The sequence below is a fragment of the Beta vulgaris genome, chromosome 1 (genome assembly GCF_026745355.1).
Source record: "Beta vulgaris subsp. vulgaris cultivar EL10 chromosome 1, EL10.2, whole genome shotgun sequence".
Lineage (NCBI taxonomy): Eukaryota > Viridiplantae > Streptophyta > Magnoliopsida > Caryophyllales > Amaranthaceae > Beta > Beta vulgaris.
This window is the reverse complement of record NC_079202.1, coordinates 15,063,245-15,082,376: the sequence shown is the minus strand read 5'-3', so window position 1 is coordinate 15,082,376 and position 19,132 is coordinate 15,063,245. Positions and strand designations below refer to the sequence as shown.

Genomic DNA, 19,132 nt, shown 5'->3' with positions numbered 1-19,132 from the left:
GGTCCACCATTACATTATTAATTCAATTTTACTCTCTTTCTCTCTCCTACTTTAACCCCTTTTTGTTTGTTTATTTATCTTAACCCCTTTCTCTCTCGTACTTTACCCACCCCAGCCCCCATAGAAATGGATCCTCCTTGGTATCTGTAGGAACAGTAACAAGGAAGATTTTTAGGAAACGGAGGTAGTATATAGGATATAATATTAGGGTTTAGGTGAATAATTCATGTGTTTGATTATTTTTGCGATCCTATGATAGATGTTAGCAAATCGTTTCTTGAAATTCCGCTCTATGCGTCTATATGTTCCTATAGCGGTATCAGTTTTTCCTAATTCATAATTATCATATGATCCTGTTAATGTATGCAGAGTTATTATTTTTATTCAATTAAGGGAGGGTTTATTTATGGCTTAAATTTGCATAATTGATATTTGATATTAATTAATTGGAAATTGTAAATAATTGATTTATTTGTGATTTATACTTAAAGAATTGTATAAAGGTCCAAATTTTTTACATTATGGACGAAATAAATTGTTTAATGCATAGTAAAATTTTCGGATTTTTATTAATATATTTTTTAGATTTAAAAATTATTTAGTTTTTAATTTGATTAATCATTGAGATGATTGGTTAACAATTAAAGATTTGATTTTTAATTTGTTAAATAAATCTAATTTTCATCACCCATATAGATCTAGAATAATATGATGCCTGAAAATAATTTGACTATTTTCTGATAGGTTGTCGTGCTGTCAAAAATAATTTTCACATACCTTCAAATAATGTAATATGATAAGTAGGGTCGAATCCACAAAAAGATGGTTGTTTTGATCTAACTTTCTAATGTATGGAAAAACTAAACAAGCTAAAAATATTAGATTTAAAGTTCTAAACTAATCAAACTAGGAAAATCAAATTAAAAGGGATATAGGACAATGGTTCACCAGGTTTATAACTATAATTTATCAAATATCATTAATAGTTCAATTAATCAAATATCTAGAGCACAGTTTAATCCTACAATCGGGTCTTAATGCTCTCAAATTAACATATGCAGTACAGTCGCTAATATAATCAGATTTGCTAATTGTAGGCAAGCCTCTAAGAGTCGATCTTTGAATTCTAACTCTTATTAGCAAGATTATCAAACAATTGATCAGGTTACAAGATTAACTATAAAACACTAATCAATTAGAGATATCAATGACAAACCAAACCATCAATAAGATCAATCAAGATTCATGGTATACAAACATGAATTCTCAAACCCTAGAAATAAAAACTACTCCATCATGAAATACATAATAAAATCTAAATCTACAAATAAATACACTAGAGGAAAAAAGCACAAGGTATGCGGTTAAAAGGGGCCCAAAGGCTGCGTTTTTTTACCGTAGCCCTTGGACAAGCATCCCTTGGCATTTAGGAAGGTTTGTGGTTAAAAATTACATCCCTTGGTGGGTTAAGAGATGCGGTATAGGGCCAAACCGATGCGCTTGGTGAGTTAAGGGTTGCGATTTTGTCCTTTAACCGCAGCCTTAACCCACAAAGGGTTGCGATTTTTTGCCCGGACCGCAGCCCTTGTGACCCAAAAAAAAATTCTTTTGCATTTTTTAGTCCTAAATATTACTGAACAGTTATATATATATATATATATATATATATAATATATATATATATATATATATATGTCTCATTTTCATTACAAATTATGTTTTTTAAATATAGAAAAAATAACAACTGAATAGATAAAATGCCATTTCTTTTGTGGTAAATAAAATCCTTCATTCATTAAACATTAGAATTCAACATATTACTATCCGAGATTAGATGTTCATTACAATAACAAGGGGGTTGGGGAAAAATCCTAGTTATAACATAGTCACCATCTATGACCCTACATGCCTTGGCCATGCTATTCGTCGCTTGATTATGCTTCCTGCTACAGTACTTAATCATAATCTCCGACCGTCTCGTGAGCTACAACCTGCACGTAATTAACACATTTGCATATAAATCACAGTTACCTAACGTAAGTATGTCAATTGCATTTTGGCAGTCCGAATAAATAATAGCCTTGGGTAGATTATGAGTCTCCACAAAGTATAAGGCGTCGAGGATTGCAAGGAGTTCCGCTGCAAGGGAATTTTGTGCGTAAATTCTTCTATCAAACCCCACAACCCATTTGCCATTTTCGTGACAAACCACCCTACTAATCCCCGCTATTTCTAATAGACCGAAAAAGAAACGTCAACATGAATCACCAAGTAGTCAGGAGGATGGGTGAAATTCGTGAGGACAGTTTGTACTATGTTACTGTTCCTCTGCGTTGATAGATACTCCCGCGCATGACCCGTAGGCCGAAAGCACAACACCATTACAATCAAAGGCTCTCGGCCATGGAAGACATAATTATTCCTATCCTTCCAAATTTCATGACACATGTAAGGGAAGACACTCCTCCAGGGAATCTCTCTATAGGTTTTAACTGAAGACATATTCTCATAGATCCAGTCTTTGGAACTCGTCACTAAGAAATACAGTCATCCCAGGACAACTATAAATCTCTTTACTCTTTGCACACTCCCGAATGACATGAGCTCTATGCTCAGTATAGTCCTAACACCTAGCACAAGCAATTCCCCTAACATCAAGGAGGTGTCTATGAAGAATACGATCCTGCCATACTAGACACATGAAGAACTTGATATTTGGCTCTATATTCCCTCTCCAGATCCTAGACAGATCCGCCACATCCTTGTTTTGGGGGAGGAGTGAAGCATAGGCAGATTTTAGTACAAAACCTTGATGGTTGACAAACTTTGAGACGAGAAGATCCTCCGAAGAGTTTTGGGTAGGTGGGGGCATACTAAGGATACGACTGACAATATTACTTGGTAGGAGAATAGTTAAAGGAGATAGGTCCCCATTACCTAGATGTACTATACTAGGGACTTTCCTGACACTCTCCTTAGAGTCAAGGGGGCCCTAAATCCAGTTACGTAAAGGGCCAATTGATAACCAATCATCATACCAGAAGCCTATCGATATACCATTTCCTAAACTCCAAAGGCTATTCTGATTCAGGACATCCTATCCCAAGCCAACATTTCTCCAAATGACAGAACCATTTTTGAACTTCGTGACACGATTTCTATACAAATATTTGGACACGATACATTTTTGTGCCAGATTGGGTTGACCTTGAGCTAAATTCCATCATAACTTAGCCATGTATGCTTTGCTCATAAGGTTCTAGCTTCGAATCCCTAGCCCCCCCGGACAATTAGGAAGGAAAGTGGTTTGTTTACTGATTAAGTAGAGCTTCTTTTTACCCCCTCCTCTCCCCATAGGAAATTGTTACAAATGAGGTGTCCAAATCATTGAGGGTCATAGCCGGGAGGCAGGTCGCCTGCATGTAATATGCAAGAATAGTGGACAGAGTTGAGGACATTAGGCATAAACGCCCTGCTTTTGATAGAATATTTGATTTCCAATTGGCCAGTCGAGATCTGACCTTCTCGACAAAAAACTGGACCTGGCCTCTCGTAGGTCTCTTGTGTGAGATGGGAAGCCCAAGGTACATCCCAAATTACTGTTCTCGTCAATGTGTAGAGTCTCTTTAAACAGAGCCTTATGGTCCTCAGGGGTATTTGGAGAGAATATGAGCTTGCTTTTAGCCTCGCTAATTATCTCTCCTGACTCCCGACAAAAACTCTCTAACACTTCCCAAACCACAAATGTTGTTGACTCATCCACTCTTCCAAATAGTAGGAGGTCATCAACAAAAAGCAAATGGGAGACTGGGACTTTTCCCTAACAAACCCAGAACGGGGCCCAAAGCTTATTGTGGCAAGCCTCGTTAATCTTGCTTGTAGGGTTTCTAGGCATATATTAAACAAGTACGGGGACATAGGGTCCCCTTGCCTTAATTACCTGCCATTAATTAATATCGAAGATGAGGCTTTGGAGACATGGTCCATTATGAGGCTTACCGCCTGAGGGTGTAAATGGAGGTTCTGTAAACATTCTTTCACGAAGCCTTATTCAATGCGATCATATGCTTTTTCGAGATCAATTTTTAGGGTAAACCATCCGCATCTCACTTTCTTCTTTTGCATGGAATGTAACACCTATGAGGCTATAAATAGGTTAATGTCCTGGCTAGGGGTGTTCGCGGTTTGGGTTGGTGCGGTTTGGGATCTAACCCAACCCAAACCGCAAATATACGGTTTGGCATTTTCCCAACCCAAACCGCACCGCACTTTTACTCAAACCAACCCAAACCGAACCGCGTAAAACAGTTTGGTGCGGTTTGGTTTGCGGTTTAACCACTTTTTCCTTCGTGATATTAATTTTTTTAATCTAAGAGTAAAAAAAAATTGTTAATAAATATAAAGAGTCCAAATAAATAGGAAGTTGGCCTCATAATTAAACATAAATAATAATTTATCAAAAGTGTCCAAGTTATTTACCTCAAACTTCTTTTTTTGAGTTGTATGCCACCTTGTCAAGTATATTTTAAAAAAATCAAAATAGATATTTTTTTTAAAAAAAAGATCATATAAGATTGCGGTTTCGGTTTACAAAAATTAAAACCCAACCCAAACCGCAAACCACGGTTTGCTTGAAATCATAACCCAAACCGCAATTTTGAAACCGCAAACCAACCCAAACCGCGAAAGAACGGTTTGGGTTGCGGTTTGGTGCGGTCCAGACCGCACTCTGAACAACCCTAGTCCTGGCCCCTCCCGATAATGAAGCTAGTTTGGTTTTGCGAAATGCAGGACGAGATCAGAGGTTTAAGGCGAGTGGCAAGAATTTTCTTGACAAGTTTGTATAACGTGTTGCATAGGCTAATAGGTCTAAATTGCTTGATCGTCCCGGAGGATTTTTGTTTAGGAATGAGACAGATTAAAGCTTGACAAAGGTCCTCAGGGTCCATCCATGTCTGAACCATTTCCTCACCTTCCTACATACGTTATCTCCCATAATATCCTAGGATTTCTGGAAGAAGACGGGATGAAAACATCCGGCCCCGGGGATTTAAGAGGTTTCATTTGGAAAAGTGCGGCCTTAATTTCAACTGTAGAGGGCTCCATGCCGACATTCTCATCCACACTCGTAAATCTCTTAGGGGTTCTCACACACGAGAAGGTATATGTTGTATACAAACCCTTGTAAAAGGATAGAACTAAATTATGGATACCTTCTTGATCCCTGATGTCTTCTCCTACGTCATTCCTTAGGCTATTGATCCTAGAGGTATTTCTTTTAATGAAAACACTCCTATGGAAGTACCTAGTGTTTCGATCCCCTTCCCCAACACGGTTCAACCTACTATATGTTCTCCAAAGTACATCCTCTTGGTCTAAAGTTTCCATTAGTTCCTTCTAAAGATCCGTCTCCAAATTTGGGTGAAATTGGGATAAAGGATGAGCGTGGAGGTATGACTGTGTGCCTTTCAAGCAAGCAAGGAGGATGCATCGCATATGTAGATGTTACCAAATGAGCCTTAGTTCCACTCAATAAGAGATTCCCTGAATGAACTCAAACTATCCTGGATGGTGTTACAGGGTCTAGGCCAGTCTAGAGATGGCAATGGGTCCTGGACCCGACCCATACCCGCTAGGACCCGACCCATTTATAAGGGTATGGGTCCAAAAATTTTAGACCCAATGGATCGAGGTCGGGTCCGAGTCCCGAAGAGCATGGGTAAGGTCTGGGTCCACATATGCTAGACCCAGCGGATTTGGGTCTGGGTTTGAAAAATCTAGACCCAACGGATCTGGGGCGGGTCTGGGTCTACTTAACTACTCACTAATCATCATAGTCATCATAGTAATAATAATAATAGAAGAAAGAAAAAAATCAAACATGAACAACTAAAACAATCAAACAAGATTAGGTTAAGAAATTAAATCTAAACATGGATTAAACTAACTAAACAAAATTTAAATAAACAAAAAGATAAAAGTATAAAAAGTAGAGAGAAGAAGAGATATTACTTAAACCATGAAGAAGAAATGGAGATCTTGAATGAAAACCATAATTTTTGTCATAATCCAAGTTACAAAACCATGAAAATCTACTTTCACTTTCTAGAACTTCCCTTTCTCTCACTAGATTCATCTAAAAACTTTCTAAAAATGATTTACTTAATAAAAGTTAAATCATCATTAAGTGGAAAAATTATTTATATTATTACAAAAACAGGGCTAAAAACAACGTTTAAAGAAGAAAATGTCGAGAACTTAACAAGGAGCGCCCACTCCTTGTTAAATAGGAGCGCCCGCTCTTAACAAAGTTAGGTGATGGAGCGAGTGCTCATGGTAAAGATCCTGGGTCGCTCCATCCCTACTGCCAACGGGGTGGCTGCCCAGAGCCCGCTCCTTTGTATAACGGAGCGGTAGCGCTCTATCAAATGCGACCAAGGAGCGCTTGCTCAGTGGGGGCTCCTTGGTGGCTCCAACTTTCTTCATCCTTCAGCACGTAAAGAAGTGCCCGCCCCTTTTTCCATGAGAGCGCCCACTCCTATGTTCCCCATGCTAGGAGCTCTAGCTCCTCAGTAGCTCCCTCCTCGCTCCAAGTTTCTGCCTCATTCTGCCATGTAATAGAGCTTGGAGAAACACCTGCTCCTTCCCCGTTTGCTCTTTTCTCCTTAAAAATCCACACTAAACAATAGTGTTAGTGATCAAATGGGGCGGAAGGGGTTAAGAAACCATGAAATCTCATCTACCTAGCATGCATCGCTAGAGGATGAAAATAAGGAAATTAAAGGGAGAAAGCGCATTTCGATTCAAAATTGTCATGCAAAGCTTGCCAATATATGCACATGAGTGAGACTAAATTCTCACTCATCAACGCTACACACTGACCATGAACTTTGCTACTTTGTCAATCACATCTTTGTCTCTCTTAACCACTGCATGGTCGCATGTGGGCTTTTAGCGTGATCGTCTTTCTTTACATCTCCTGCATACGAATCTAAACATGGTAGAGTCTCTAATGGGTCCTTGGTCCGTATATCTGGGTTCTAGAATAGTTGCCTCCTCGAAAACATCTACCCTGCAACAAGTGTGCTCAAGCATAAGAGACTTAACTTAAAAGTAACAGTATCATTTCCAACACTCAAAGTCAAAGAGCTAGATTTAACATTAATAACAACACCTACATTACACAAGAAATGTCTACCCAAAATAATGAAAATTTGACTATCCTCCTCCATATCTAGTACAACAAAATCAACAGAAATGTAGAATTTCCCAACCCTGACAGGTACATCCTCCGAAATACCCAAAGGATATTTCACAGAACGATCGGCCATTCGCAAAGTAATTTGCGTGCATTTCAGAGGTGCCATATTCAATTTATTGCAAATAGAAAGAGCCATGACACACACACTAGCATCTAAATCACATAGAGCCCTATTAATGAACAATAGACCTACATGGCAAGATATGGAAAAACTATCGGGATCCTTGAGTTTTGGTGGTATTTTTATTTTTCAAAACAGCATTGCACTCTCCAGTTAGAGAGACTCTATCTATACCACCAAAATCCTTTTTCTTGGTGATCATATCTTTCAAGAATTTGGCATAAATAGATACTTGAGAAATTAAATCAGTAAAAGGATCTGTTACCTCAAGGTTCTTGGCCATGGTCATGAAATTACCAAATTTTGATCCACTTTAGGCTTTTGCATTCTGTGAGGAAAAGGCAACCGTGGTATAATTGGAGAGTCAGAAACCTTATCTTTTTCCTTCTCCTTCTTCTTCCGTGCTTCATCTCCTCTTTGTAGCTCTAGTTCAGCTTTTGAGATATCCTTAATAAGTGCTCATTTTACATACATTTTACCCTCTTTTACTACTTGTTTTGAGTCCACATTGCACGAGCTTTCATTGTTTATTAGGAAAAAGTATAATTTGCTAGTGAGTGGGTAGTTATTATAAAATTTGGGACATTGTATATTATTCCCTATTTTTATTTATCTAATGAAATTGTTAAAGCCTAATCACTTTTATTCTTGTTGCTTATATAGGTACAACTACAAAGTATCAAAGCTTAAGTAGTACAAAGTATACAAATAAGGAAAAGAAAAAGAAGAAGAAAAGAAACTCTTATCTAAGACTCATGTGAAGTCAAGTAAAATCAGAAAAAGAAAATGGGCCAAAACCCATCATCAAACATAGTGACGCAAAACAAACGAGAAGAAAAAAACCAAAAAAACCTAAGACTAAGGCAGGGGAGGCAGCATTTTGAGGGAGCAGGTATTATAAAAAAAGGAAAAAAAAGTGAAGACTAATAAAGGCAGGGGAGCACGCATGAGCAGTAGAGAGGAGGCAGAAGAAGGGTAGTGAAAGACAGAAGGAAACATGCAGCAAGGACGAAAAACAGAGGAGTCGAGAAACTCACAGCAGCATTGAACGAGAGTAGCACAACAGGCGACGAAGAACACGAACAACAGAGCCGCATGAGGAAGAAGACGAAGCGTCATCTCATCTGATTCTTCATACGAATCTTCTTAGTTTATGTTATTGAATTCTATTAATTATTATGTTTAATTTCAGAATAATACTCTCAATTAGTTGGGTTGATTTAGTTGTTATGTCTAGCTAAATTTCTATGTTCTAGGACCAGATGTAGTCTTTTATTTTCTGTCAATGATTTGAAGTAAGTTATTTGGATTGATTTATTTTTATTGCAATTTGATAATCTTGGTTTGTTTTCAGATAATTGATTTGGCCAGTTGATTATATGTTTAAGGTATTGGATTATTAGCGGAAGTGAAATTTCAATATTAGTTCGTGGGATTATTAAACGTCAACTAGTATAATTATAAGAATAGTTATACACTTGGGGTGGTATTTTACATGAATTTCTTGTTTGTAATGGGTTTATATTAAATGTTATGACCACGGAAGTAGGCATAAGATTAGTATAGATATATGTTTTCTATCTTGGAAGAGGAGATAATATATCATAGGAAGTTCGATCATTGCAATAAAATAGCTTTTAATCCGACAACTAGTTTAATTTCATTGTGGAAGGTAACTAGCGAAATCTAAGTCCTAGAACCATTTCTTATACTTGATTTATACCCATTGTCTGACGTCTTTAGAGTTAGAATTAGTATAGTTCTTATTTTATTAGTCTAGTTTATCACCACCAATTAGAATCAGTATAGTTCTTATTTTATTAGTAAGTCTAGTTTATCACCACCAATCACTATTTTAGGATCGTCTAGATAATATTAGTGTCTCTTAATTTGGTAGTTGATTATACCTCCTTGTGGGAAATGATATCTTCCTTACCCTATATTTATTTTATTTGACCCGTACACTTGCGGTATTTTAAGGTACCTTTAGGGCCGACCAATTTTTGGCGCCGTTGCCGGGGAGGCAATGGTTCAATATCATACTAAAAGGATTTTTAGTATTAGTTTAGACTTTATTTTCTTGTTAGCACTTGTTTTATTTTTCTTTATAATTTTGTTTTTTTAAATTTCGTTCCTCTCATAAACATTTTGTTAGAGCTATCTTTGTGTTCTTGAGTTATTAGTATTAATTTTTTTTAATAACTAGTTTCTTTGTCTAACCGCTAGTAGTTGTGTTTCTTAATTATTTAGCATAGAAGTTGTTGCACATTCAGTGATTTTTCTTTCTTTTTGCTTACAGAATTATTAAGTTAAGTTCAATCTTTCTGATATTTATTAGTGTATGCCACGTACTAATCGTGCTTTGGTTTCATCTGATCCAGAGATTGAAAGAACAACTTGTGGACTAAGGAAACTAGAAAAGGTTGGAGCAAATACAAAAGCTGCCAGATTTTTATTTGGATTACATCTTCTCTGAACCACCTAATACTAAACCATTAGAGATGGGGGATAACAACAACGAAAAGCCACTACGTGACTACGCAATGCTGATTGCTAGTGGAGCCTCGTCAAGTATTGTAAGACCAACTGTTACTGCAAATAATTTTGAAATTAGTCCTGCCTTAATTCGTATAATTCAACAAGAACAATTTAGTGGACTAGATAATGAAGATCCTAATGACCATATAGGTAATTTTCTAGAAAAATTTGATACTCTTAAGCTGAACGGAGTAACCAATGATGCCATTAGATTAGGAGTTTTCCCCTTCTCGCTAAGAGATAAAGCAAAAATATGGTTAAAATCTAATCCTGCTAATTCTTTTACTACTTGGGAAGATTTATCTGGAGCTTTTCTTAGAAAGTAATTTCCCCCTGGTAAGACTGCTAAACTAAGAAATGATATAACTAGTTTCATACAGAATGATGGGGAGTCTTTATATGAGGCTTGGGAAAGGTTTAAACATTTACAACGTCAATGTCCTCACCATGGTGTCCCAGATTGGTTGCTTGTGCAAACTTTTTATAATGGTCTGAATGAATCTGTTAGAATCACTATAGATGCTGCTGCAGGAGGTGCTATAATGGGTAAAACTACTAAGGTAGCCAATAAATTATTAGAAGAAATGGCTTCAAATAATAATTGTCACTGGTCTAATGATCGAAATAAACCAAGGAGAACTGGTGGTAAGTATGAAGAAGAAGGAATAAATATGTTAAATGCAAAAGTGGACAACTTAGTAAATTTGTTCACTAAAATGAATAATGTCATTCTGTGTCTTCTTCTAATGTGACATGTAATATTTGTGGTGCTGGCCATTTACCTACAGAATGTGCTAATATGGAACAAGCTCAATATGTTTCTAATTTTAATAGACCACCACAAAATGATCCTTACTCTAATACTTATAATCCAGGCTAGAGAAACCATCCTAATTTTTCTTGGAGAGACCAAGGACACCAAAATGCTAACTTTAGACCACCAAACCCACCTGGCTTTCGCCCAAAACAACCACAACAAGAAAGTAAATCATCATGGGAGTTGGCTATTGAAAAATTGGCTAATGCTACTTCTGAAATAATCGAAAAATTGGAAACTAAAGTTGATTGGATAGCTATTTCTAATAGAAATGTGGAAATGCATTGGACAATTAGCTAATGCAATTAACTCTAGAAACCAGGGAGCCCTACCTAGTAAAACAAAAGTCAATCCTAAGGAGCAAATCAAAGCCATAACTTTAAGGAGTGGTACAACGTTATCTGAAGCAAATGACAAGTCTAAGGATAATATAGAGTTAAAAGAAAATGAGCAAAACAATGAAGAATTAGTCGAAAAAGAACTAGAATCACCCTCTCTTTCTCCTGTTAAACCTTATGTACCACCTATTCCTTTTCCTCAAAGACCTAAAAAGAATAAGTTCGATAATCAATTTGAGAAATTTCTGAAAATGTTTAAAGAATTACAAATTAATATTCCTTTTGTTGATGCTTTAATGCAAATTCCTTCTTATTCTAAATTCCTTAAAGAAATCATGTCTAAGAAAAGAAAACTTGAAGATTACGAAACCATTGCTTTAAGTGAGGAATGTAGTGATGTTATTTAGAATAAGCTTCTGCCTAAATTAAAAGATCCGGGGAGTTTTTCTATCCCTTGTACTATTGGTGATATTAATTTTTCTAAGACTCTTTGTGATTTAGGTGCGAGTGTGTCACTTATGCCGTTGTCAATATGCAAGAATCTATGACTAACTGATTTAAAACGCACTATTGTCTCGGTACAACTTGCTGGCAGATCTATTAAATACCCCCTAGGAGTAGTCGAAAATGTATTAATGAAGGTGGATAAATTTATTATTCTTGTTGATTTCATTATTCTTGATATGGATGAGGATGTTGATGTACCTATAATTTTGGGTACACCGTTTTTAGCTACGGCTGGTGCTATAATTGATGTTAAAAACGGTAAGTTAACCTTTAAAATTGGTGAAGAAGAGGTGCAGTTCAATTTATTCCAATCTTCTAAATATCCCTCTTTTACTGATCATGTATTTCGAGTTGATATGCATGATGAATTAGATGCGGAAGAGTTTAACAAGGTTACTTTTAACGATCCTCTTGAGACATGTTTAGTAGGTGAACTTTACGGAAATGATGCAGAGGTAAGTGAGATGGCTCTTGCATTAGAGGCATGTCCTCAATGGAAGAAAAAAGGTAATTATTTCGAAGAACTCGGTAAAGGTAATCTTCTTTCCCCTCCTTCTTTCGTGCAACTCCTGTTCTTGAACTTAAGCATCTGACTACACATCTGAAATATGCATATTTAGGTGATAATAATACACTGACTGTTATTGTGAATGCTTCATTAACTGATGAACAATTGAATAAGCTACTGCGTGTTTTAAGAGAAAGAAAAAGAGCATTAGGTTGGAGTATTTCAGATTTAAAAGGAATTAGCCCTTCTGTTTGCATGCATAAAATATTAATGGAAGATGATTTTAAACCTTCTGTCCAAAATCAAAGACGCTTAAATCCCAATATGCAAGAAGTAGTTAAGAAAGAAATTCTGAAATGGTTAGATGTTGGAATTGTTTATCCTATATCTGATAGTTCGTGGATTAGTCATGTTCAAGTTGTACCTAAAAGGGGTGGAATCACAGTAGTGCCTAATGATAATAATGAACTAATTCCCACTAGGACAGTCACTGGTTGGAGAGTATGTATTGACTACAGAAAACTTAATAGTGCCACTCGTAAAGATCATTTTCCACTACCCTTCTTAGATAAAATCTAAGAAAGAGTAGCTGGATTTGAATATTATTGTTTCCATGATGGTTACTCTGGGTTTAACCAAATCCCGGTGGCTCCTGAAGATCAGGAGAAAACCACATTTATCTACCCTTATGGTACCTATGCGTTTCGTAAAATGCCTTTTGGATTATGTAATGCACCTGCTACCTTCCAACGTTGTATGATGTCTATATTTTCATATTATATTGAAAAAATGATGGAAGTTTTTATGGATGATTTCTCTATTTTCGGATATTCTTTTGATAATTGCCTAGCTAATCTATCTCTTGTCTTGGAACGTTGTGAAGAAACTAATTTGGTTTTAACTTGGGAAAAATGCCATTTTATGGTACAAGAAGGGATTGTACTTGGGCATAAAATATCTAAGAGTGGTATTGAGGTGGACCGTACAAAAATAAAAGTAATTAAAAAAATTCCTCCACCTCTTAATGTTAAGGGAATTCGAAGTTTTCTAGGACATGGTGGTTTCTATAGGCGTTTTATTAAAGATTTTTCTGAAACTTCTAAACCCTATGTGATTTATTGAACAAAGACACCCCTTTGATTTTAATGTTGATTGTTTGCATGCTTTTAACAAGTTAAAACAAAAGTTAATTTCAGCACCTATTGTAATAACCCCTGATTGGAATTTCCCTTTTGAATTGATGTGCGATACGAGCGATTATGCTCTTGGTGCTATGCTAGGACAAAGAAAAGATAAAAGTTGCATGTGATTTACTATGCTAGTAAAATGCTTAATGATGCTCAATTAAATTATGCAACTACTGAAAAAGAATTACTTGCTATTTTTTTTGCAATGTATAAGTTTAGATCATATCTTATAGGGTCTAAAGTAATTGTTTACACAGATCACTCTGCCTTAAAATACTTGTTAGATAAAAAGGATGCTAAACCAAGACTTATTCGTTGGATACTTCTGCTACAAGAATTTGATTTAGAAATCAAAGATAGAAAAGGTGTTGAGAATCCGGTAGCAGATCACTTATCTAGCCTGCAAATTCATGAAAAAGGTAATGCAATACCCATTAACGATAGCTTCCCTGATGAGCGTTTGCTGGTAGTTTCTAACCTCCCTTGGTACACTGATTTGGGGAACTATTTGGTGCGTGGTATTATTCCCCCCAATTTTAGCTATCAATAGAAGAAGAAATTTATGTGGGATGTTAAGCATTATTTTTGGGAAGAACCTTTGTTATACAAGTTTTGTGTTGATGGTATATTTAGACGTATTCCTGAAGAAGATATAGAAAGAATATTGCTTCATAGTCATTCTTTAGAGTGTGGTGGTCATTTTAGTACTAACAAGACAGTAGCTAAAATTTGACAATCTGGATTTCATTGGCCTACTATGTATAAAGATGCAAGAAATTTTGTTGCTAAATGTGATAGATGTCAAAGAGTTGGTAATATATCTAAAAGAAATGAAATGCCTATGAATATTATTCTTGAAGTTGAATTGTTTGATCTTTGGGGAATCGATTTTATGGGTCCTTTTCCTCCTTCTCTAAACAATAGATATATATTCGTGGCAGTTGACTATGTATCTAAATGGGTTGAAGCTATAGCAACTCAAACTGATGATGCAAAGGTTGTTATGAATTTTATCAAAAAGAACATACTTCTAGATTTGGTGTTCCTAGAGCAATATTAAGTGATGGAGGCTCTCGTTTCTGTAATAAGCCACTTGATAGTCTTTTACGAAAATATGAAGTAACTCATAAAGTAGCTTTAGCTTATCACCCTCAAACAAATGGTCAAGTAGAGCTTGCTAATAGGGAGTTAAAGCAAATCCTGAGAAAACTGTTAATAACTCTAGAAAAGATTGGTCTAGTAAGATACATGATTCTCTTTGGGCCTATAGGACAACCTTTAAAACACCTTTAGACATGTCTCCTTATAGGCTAGTGTATGGAAAAACCTGACATCTCCCTGTCGAAATAGAACATAAGGCTTATTGGGTTATTAGAGAGTTAAATATGGACCTTAAAGCTGTTGGAGCTAAGCGATAGTTACAACTAAGTGAATTAGAAGAATTCAAACTAGATGCCTATGAGAATGCTAAATTATATAAAGAAAAAATAAAACTTTGGCATGATAAACACATCAAACCTAAAGAATTTGAAGTAGGTCAACAAGTTTTACTTTTTAATTTGCGACTTAAACTATTCCCTGAAAAGTTACGATCTAGATGGTCCGGCCCATTTACTATTGTTAAAGTTTATCCTTATGGTTCGGTTGAATTACAAGATCAAAATGATATTTTTAAGGTAAATGGTCACCGTCTTAAATCATATATTGCAGGTGAATTATTACCTAAAGGAGTGACTTACTCCTTAGAAGATCCTATTGCAACGTGACTTTCAAGATAGTCAAGCTCGTGACTTTAAACACGCGCTACTTGGGAGGCAACCCAAGCTACTCTCAGTTTTTATTTTATTTCTTTTGTCAGCATTCTTATCTTCTTTCTATTTTGTTTTTTTTTCATTTACCTATGCAGGTACACAGCTAGTTACAAAGCCATAAGTCAGTTTCGCTGCTGCTGTTACCTGCTACTGTTATGTGTTGTTGTTACCTGATACTACTATGTGATGCTGCTGCGGGCTGCCGTGTGTGTCACCATTATCCCAAGTTTTTACATAGAGTAGCTAGCTGCCACTCTCTTACTGTGTTGCACGAGAGAAGTCGTCTTACACCTCCAGGTTGTTTCTCTCTAAGTCTTTTATATTCCCATGGTTATTGCTACAATTTGATCCCATTTCCCATATAGTTTGAGTATATTCAAACATTAAGGACAATGTTCAAACTAAGTGTGGGGGAGTGGCTATTATATGCCAATTTTTTTTGCTTGCTATGATTGGATACATGTTGGCAGAGGAAAGTAATTGCATTATTTGTGCTCAAATTAGTTGGATTAGTTGGGTATATGCTCGATGTGGTGACTGGAAAATATATACATGTGTTACACAGGTTGTTTAAAATTTTTGGATTAGTCCTATTGATGGGGAGGTGCTGCCCGAATGTTTCTAGAATTTTAAGATTTCGTTTTCCGATTTAGTAGGTAGGTTTATTTTTATGTTAGTTGAAGAGCAACAACTGGATGAGGCTCACACCTTGTCAGAGACAGCCCGACTATATGCTTAGGTGGCGGTGCATTCAATTCACGTACCTCCTACCGTCCCACTTGGAACTATTCCTTGCGAAGTTTACTTCTCTTGTTGATATTCAACTTGGTTTTTTAGTAGTTAGAGTTTGAATCTTAGAGTCAATGACATTTTGAATTCCCAATCCTAATTGTGAAACAAGTGATTATTTTTCGAACTAAATAAAAAATAGATTTCTGTTTTTGATGAGTTAATTTGAATTGGATGAGTAATTTGATATGGTGGCCTAAAATCCTTTTTATGGCACTTGGTTGTGGTAAGATGGTTTGGTTTTCCCTAAATGCGAGGAGACCTTTTGTGGTGATAATTTGAACCTAGTGAGAATTTTTGAGCCGTCTACCATTTATGACCAACATTCTTTTGGTCTATATTATCTTATTCATGTGTGTTTAATCTCCTTCTTGTTTACTTATATCTTAAGTTTGCATTGTTTCTTCCTGAAATTACAACTTATTTATGTTTAAAAAATGATTAAGGCATTCTTTTCATATTAGAACTTTCAGAGCTTATAGGTTGAATTGATACAAATAATCACTTTGTTTAGCCCACTTAAGCCTTAATGTCCATTATTCTTTGTTTAACCATACATTACAAGCTTGCGATCTCCAACAATAATATCCCTAGCTTAGCTAAATGGAGTCCTTGTACAAAACCTGAATGTATGTGTTTTGGTGAAGATAGTGGTTGGAAAGTGAAAAGGGGGATTATAGAAGAAAAAAGTGAAAACAAAATTAATTTGAAGAAGAAGAAGAAACTATGGAAGAGAAAAAAAAATATTCGACTAGTTACATTATGTATATGAAAAATGGTTGTAGTTGCAAAGTTTAAGATTGATAAGGTGATGGGTACAAATGGATAGAAAAAGTTATGGAGTATGGCGTTTCTTACCATATATGGAGACTTTTGAGACTTAATATTGGAAGGTCATGTGTTCTATTTCGTTCATATACCCCATTTAGTTTGGCTCTTTTTAACACCACATTCCCAAATTATTCCTACCTTTGACCCTAGCCCCATTACAATCAATATAGATTGGGATATCTTAATGTGGCTTTGTGGGTATGCCAACTGAAAACCCTCACGAGACCAAACTCGTCCACTAGGTATCCTAGGGGTTTAAAGGGCTTGTTGCACGTGCTAAGTGCAATTGTGATTCCTACGATAATGAGTATAGGTTTATTGTTTCTTAGTCAGTATTTTTTCTTCTAGTTTTAATTTATTTGCTCAAGGACTGGCAAATCTTAAGTGTGAGGGAGTTGATAAGTGCTCATTTTACATACATTTTACCCTCTTTTACTACTTGTTTTAAGTCCACATTGTATGAGTTTTCATTGTTTATTAGCAAAAAGTATAATTTGCTAGTGAGGGGGTATTTATTATAAAATTTGGGACATTGCATATTATTTCATATTTTTATTTATCTAATGAAATTGTTAAAGCCTAATCACTTTTATTCTTGTTGCTTATATAGGTACAACTACAAAGTATCAAAGCTTAAGTAGTACAAAGTATACAAAGAAGGAAAAGAAAAAGAAGAAGAAAAGAAACTCTTATCTAAAACTCATGTGAAGTCAAGCAAAATGAGAAAAAGAAAATAGGCCAAAACCCATAATCAAACATAGTGACGCAAAACAAACGAGAAAAAAAAAAACCTAAGACTAAGGCAGGGGAGGCGGCATTTTGAGGGAGCAGGTATTGAAAACAAAAGAAAAGAAAGTGAAGACTAATAAAGGAAGGGGAGCACGCATGAGCAGTAAAGAGGAGGCAGAAGAAGGGTAGCGAAAGACAGAAGGAAACAGGCAGCAAGGATGAAAAACAGACGAGTCGAGAGACTCATAACGGCATTGAACGAGAGTAGCACAACAGGCGACGAAGAACACGAACAACGAACAGAGCCGCATGAGGAAGAAGACGAAGCGTCGTCTCATCTTATTCTTCATACGAATATGAAGTTTATCTCTTTCTTCTCTTAGTTTATGTTATTGAATTCTATTAATTATTATGTTTAATTTTAGATTATTACTCTCAATTAGTTGGATTGATTTAGTTGTTATGTCTAGCTAAATTTCTATGTTCTAGGACTAGATGTAGTCTTTTATTTTCTGGCAATGATTTGAAGTAAGTTGTTTGGACTGATTTATTTTTATTGCAATTTGATAATCTTGGTTTGTTTCCATATAATTGATTTGGCCAGTTTATTATATGTTTAAGGTATTGGATTATTAGCGGAAGTGAAATTTCAATATTAGTTCGTGGGATTATTAAACGTCAACTAGTATAATTTTAGAAATAGTTATATACTTGGGGTGGTCTTTTACATGACTTTCTTGTTTGTAATGGGTTTGTATTAATTGTTATGACCACAGAAGTAGGCGTAAGATTTGTATAGATACACGTTTTCTACCTTGGAAGAGGAGATAATATATCATAGGAAGTTCGATCATTGCAATACAATAGCTTTTAATCCGACAACTAGTTTAATTTCATTGTAGAAGGTAACTGTCGAAATCTAAGTCCTAGAACCATTTCTTATACTTGATTTATACCCATTGTCTGACGTCTTTAGAGTTAGAATTAGTATAGTTCTTATTTGATTAGTCTAGTTTATCACCACCAATCACTATTTTCGGATCGTATAGATAATATTAGTGTCTCTTAATTTGGTAGTTGATTATACCTCCTTGTGGGCAACGATATCTTGCTTATTACCTTATATTTATTTTAATTGACCCATACACTTGCGATATTTTAAGCTACATTTAGGACCGACCAATCTTCACCCTCTTTATCATTTATAACACCTTCCTTCCGTCGAGGAGTCCATTCATTAGTGGGCATGAGAGGAGCATCTACTTTGTGCGGCTTCGAATAGTGATGACATTGACAGTCTCCTTGGGGATGGGTTGTCCAGGTAATTGACATGTCTGCATTTGAGCACTATTCGTAGCTACTTGAGCAAGTTGAGTCCCCAAGTGTTTCGTTTCCTTTTTCAACTCCTGAATGTTCTCATCAGTACTTTGTTTCATAGAAATTATCATCTTCATCACATCAGACAGGGTAGGCTCTTGAGAGCCGACATTTGGAGAAGGTTGATGCTAATAGCCTTAGTGTGTGAGGGTCTACTGAAGCAAGGAGGAGGATTATGAAGGTCCCCTTGGTGGTATTGTGGTCTAGTAGCATGTTGTGGTGGGTGTTGATGAAGTGGTTGGTAGGAGGCTTGTGGCATGGGTTGAGGGTTCTGAACATTGTTGCTATGGTATGAGAAGTTAGGATAATCCTTTCACC

The 19,132-nt window shown here is 35.9% G+C and overlaps 1 protein-coding gene and 1 non-coding gene across 2 annotated transcripts; one reads left to right on the top strand and one right to left on the bottom strand.

Moving 5' to 3' along the window:
- Positions 1–10,267: 10,267 nt before the first annotated feature.
- LOC125494581 (small nucleolar RNA R71) lies at positions 10,268–10,374 on the bottom strand. Its single transcript, XR_007270820.1, has one exon. It is a non-coding gene; the product is annotated as a small nucleolar RNA R71 (small nucleolar RNA).
- A 634-nt stretch (positions 10,375–11,008) lies between these two features.
- LOC104884263 (uncharacterized) lies at positions 11,009–11,482 on the top strand. Its single transcript, XM_019247552.1, has one exon. It carries the CDS (start codon positions 11,009–11,011, stop codon positions 11,480–11,482), a length of 474 nt encoding a protein of 157 aa, XP_019103097.1.
- The last annotated feature ends 7,650 nt before the right edge of the window (positions 11,483–19,132 follow it).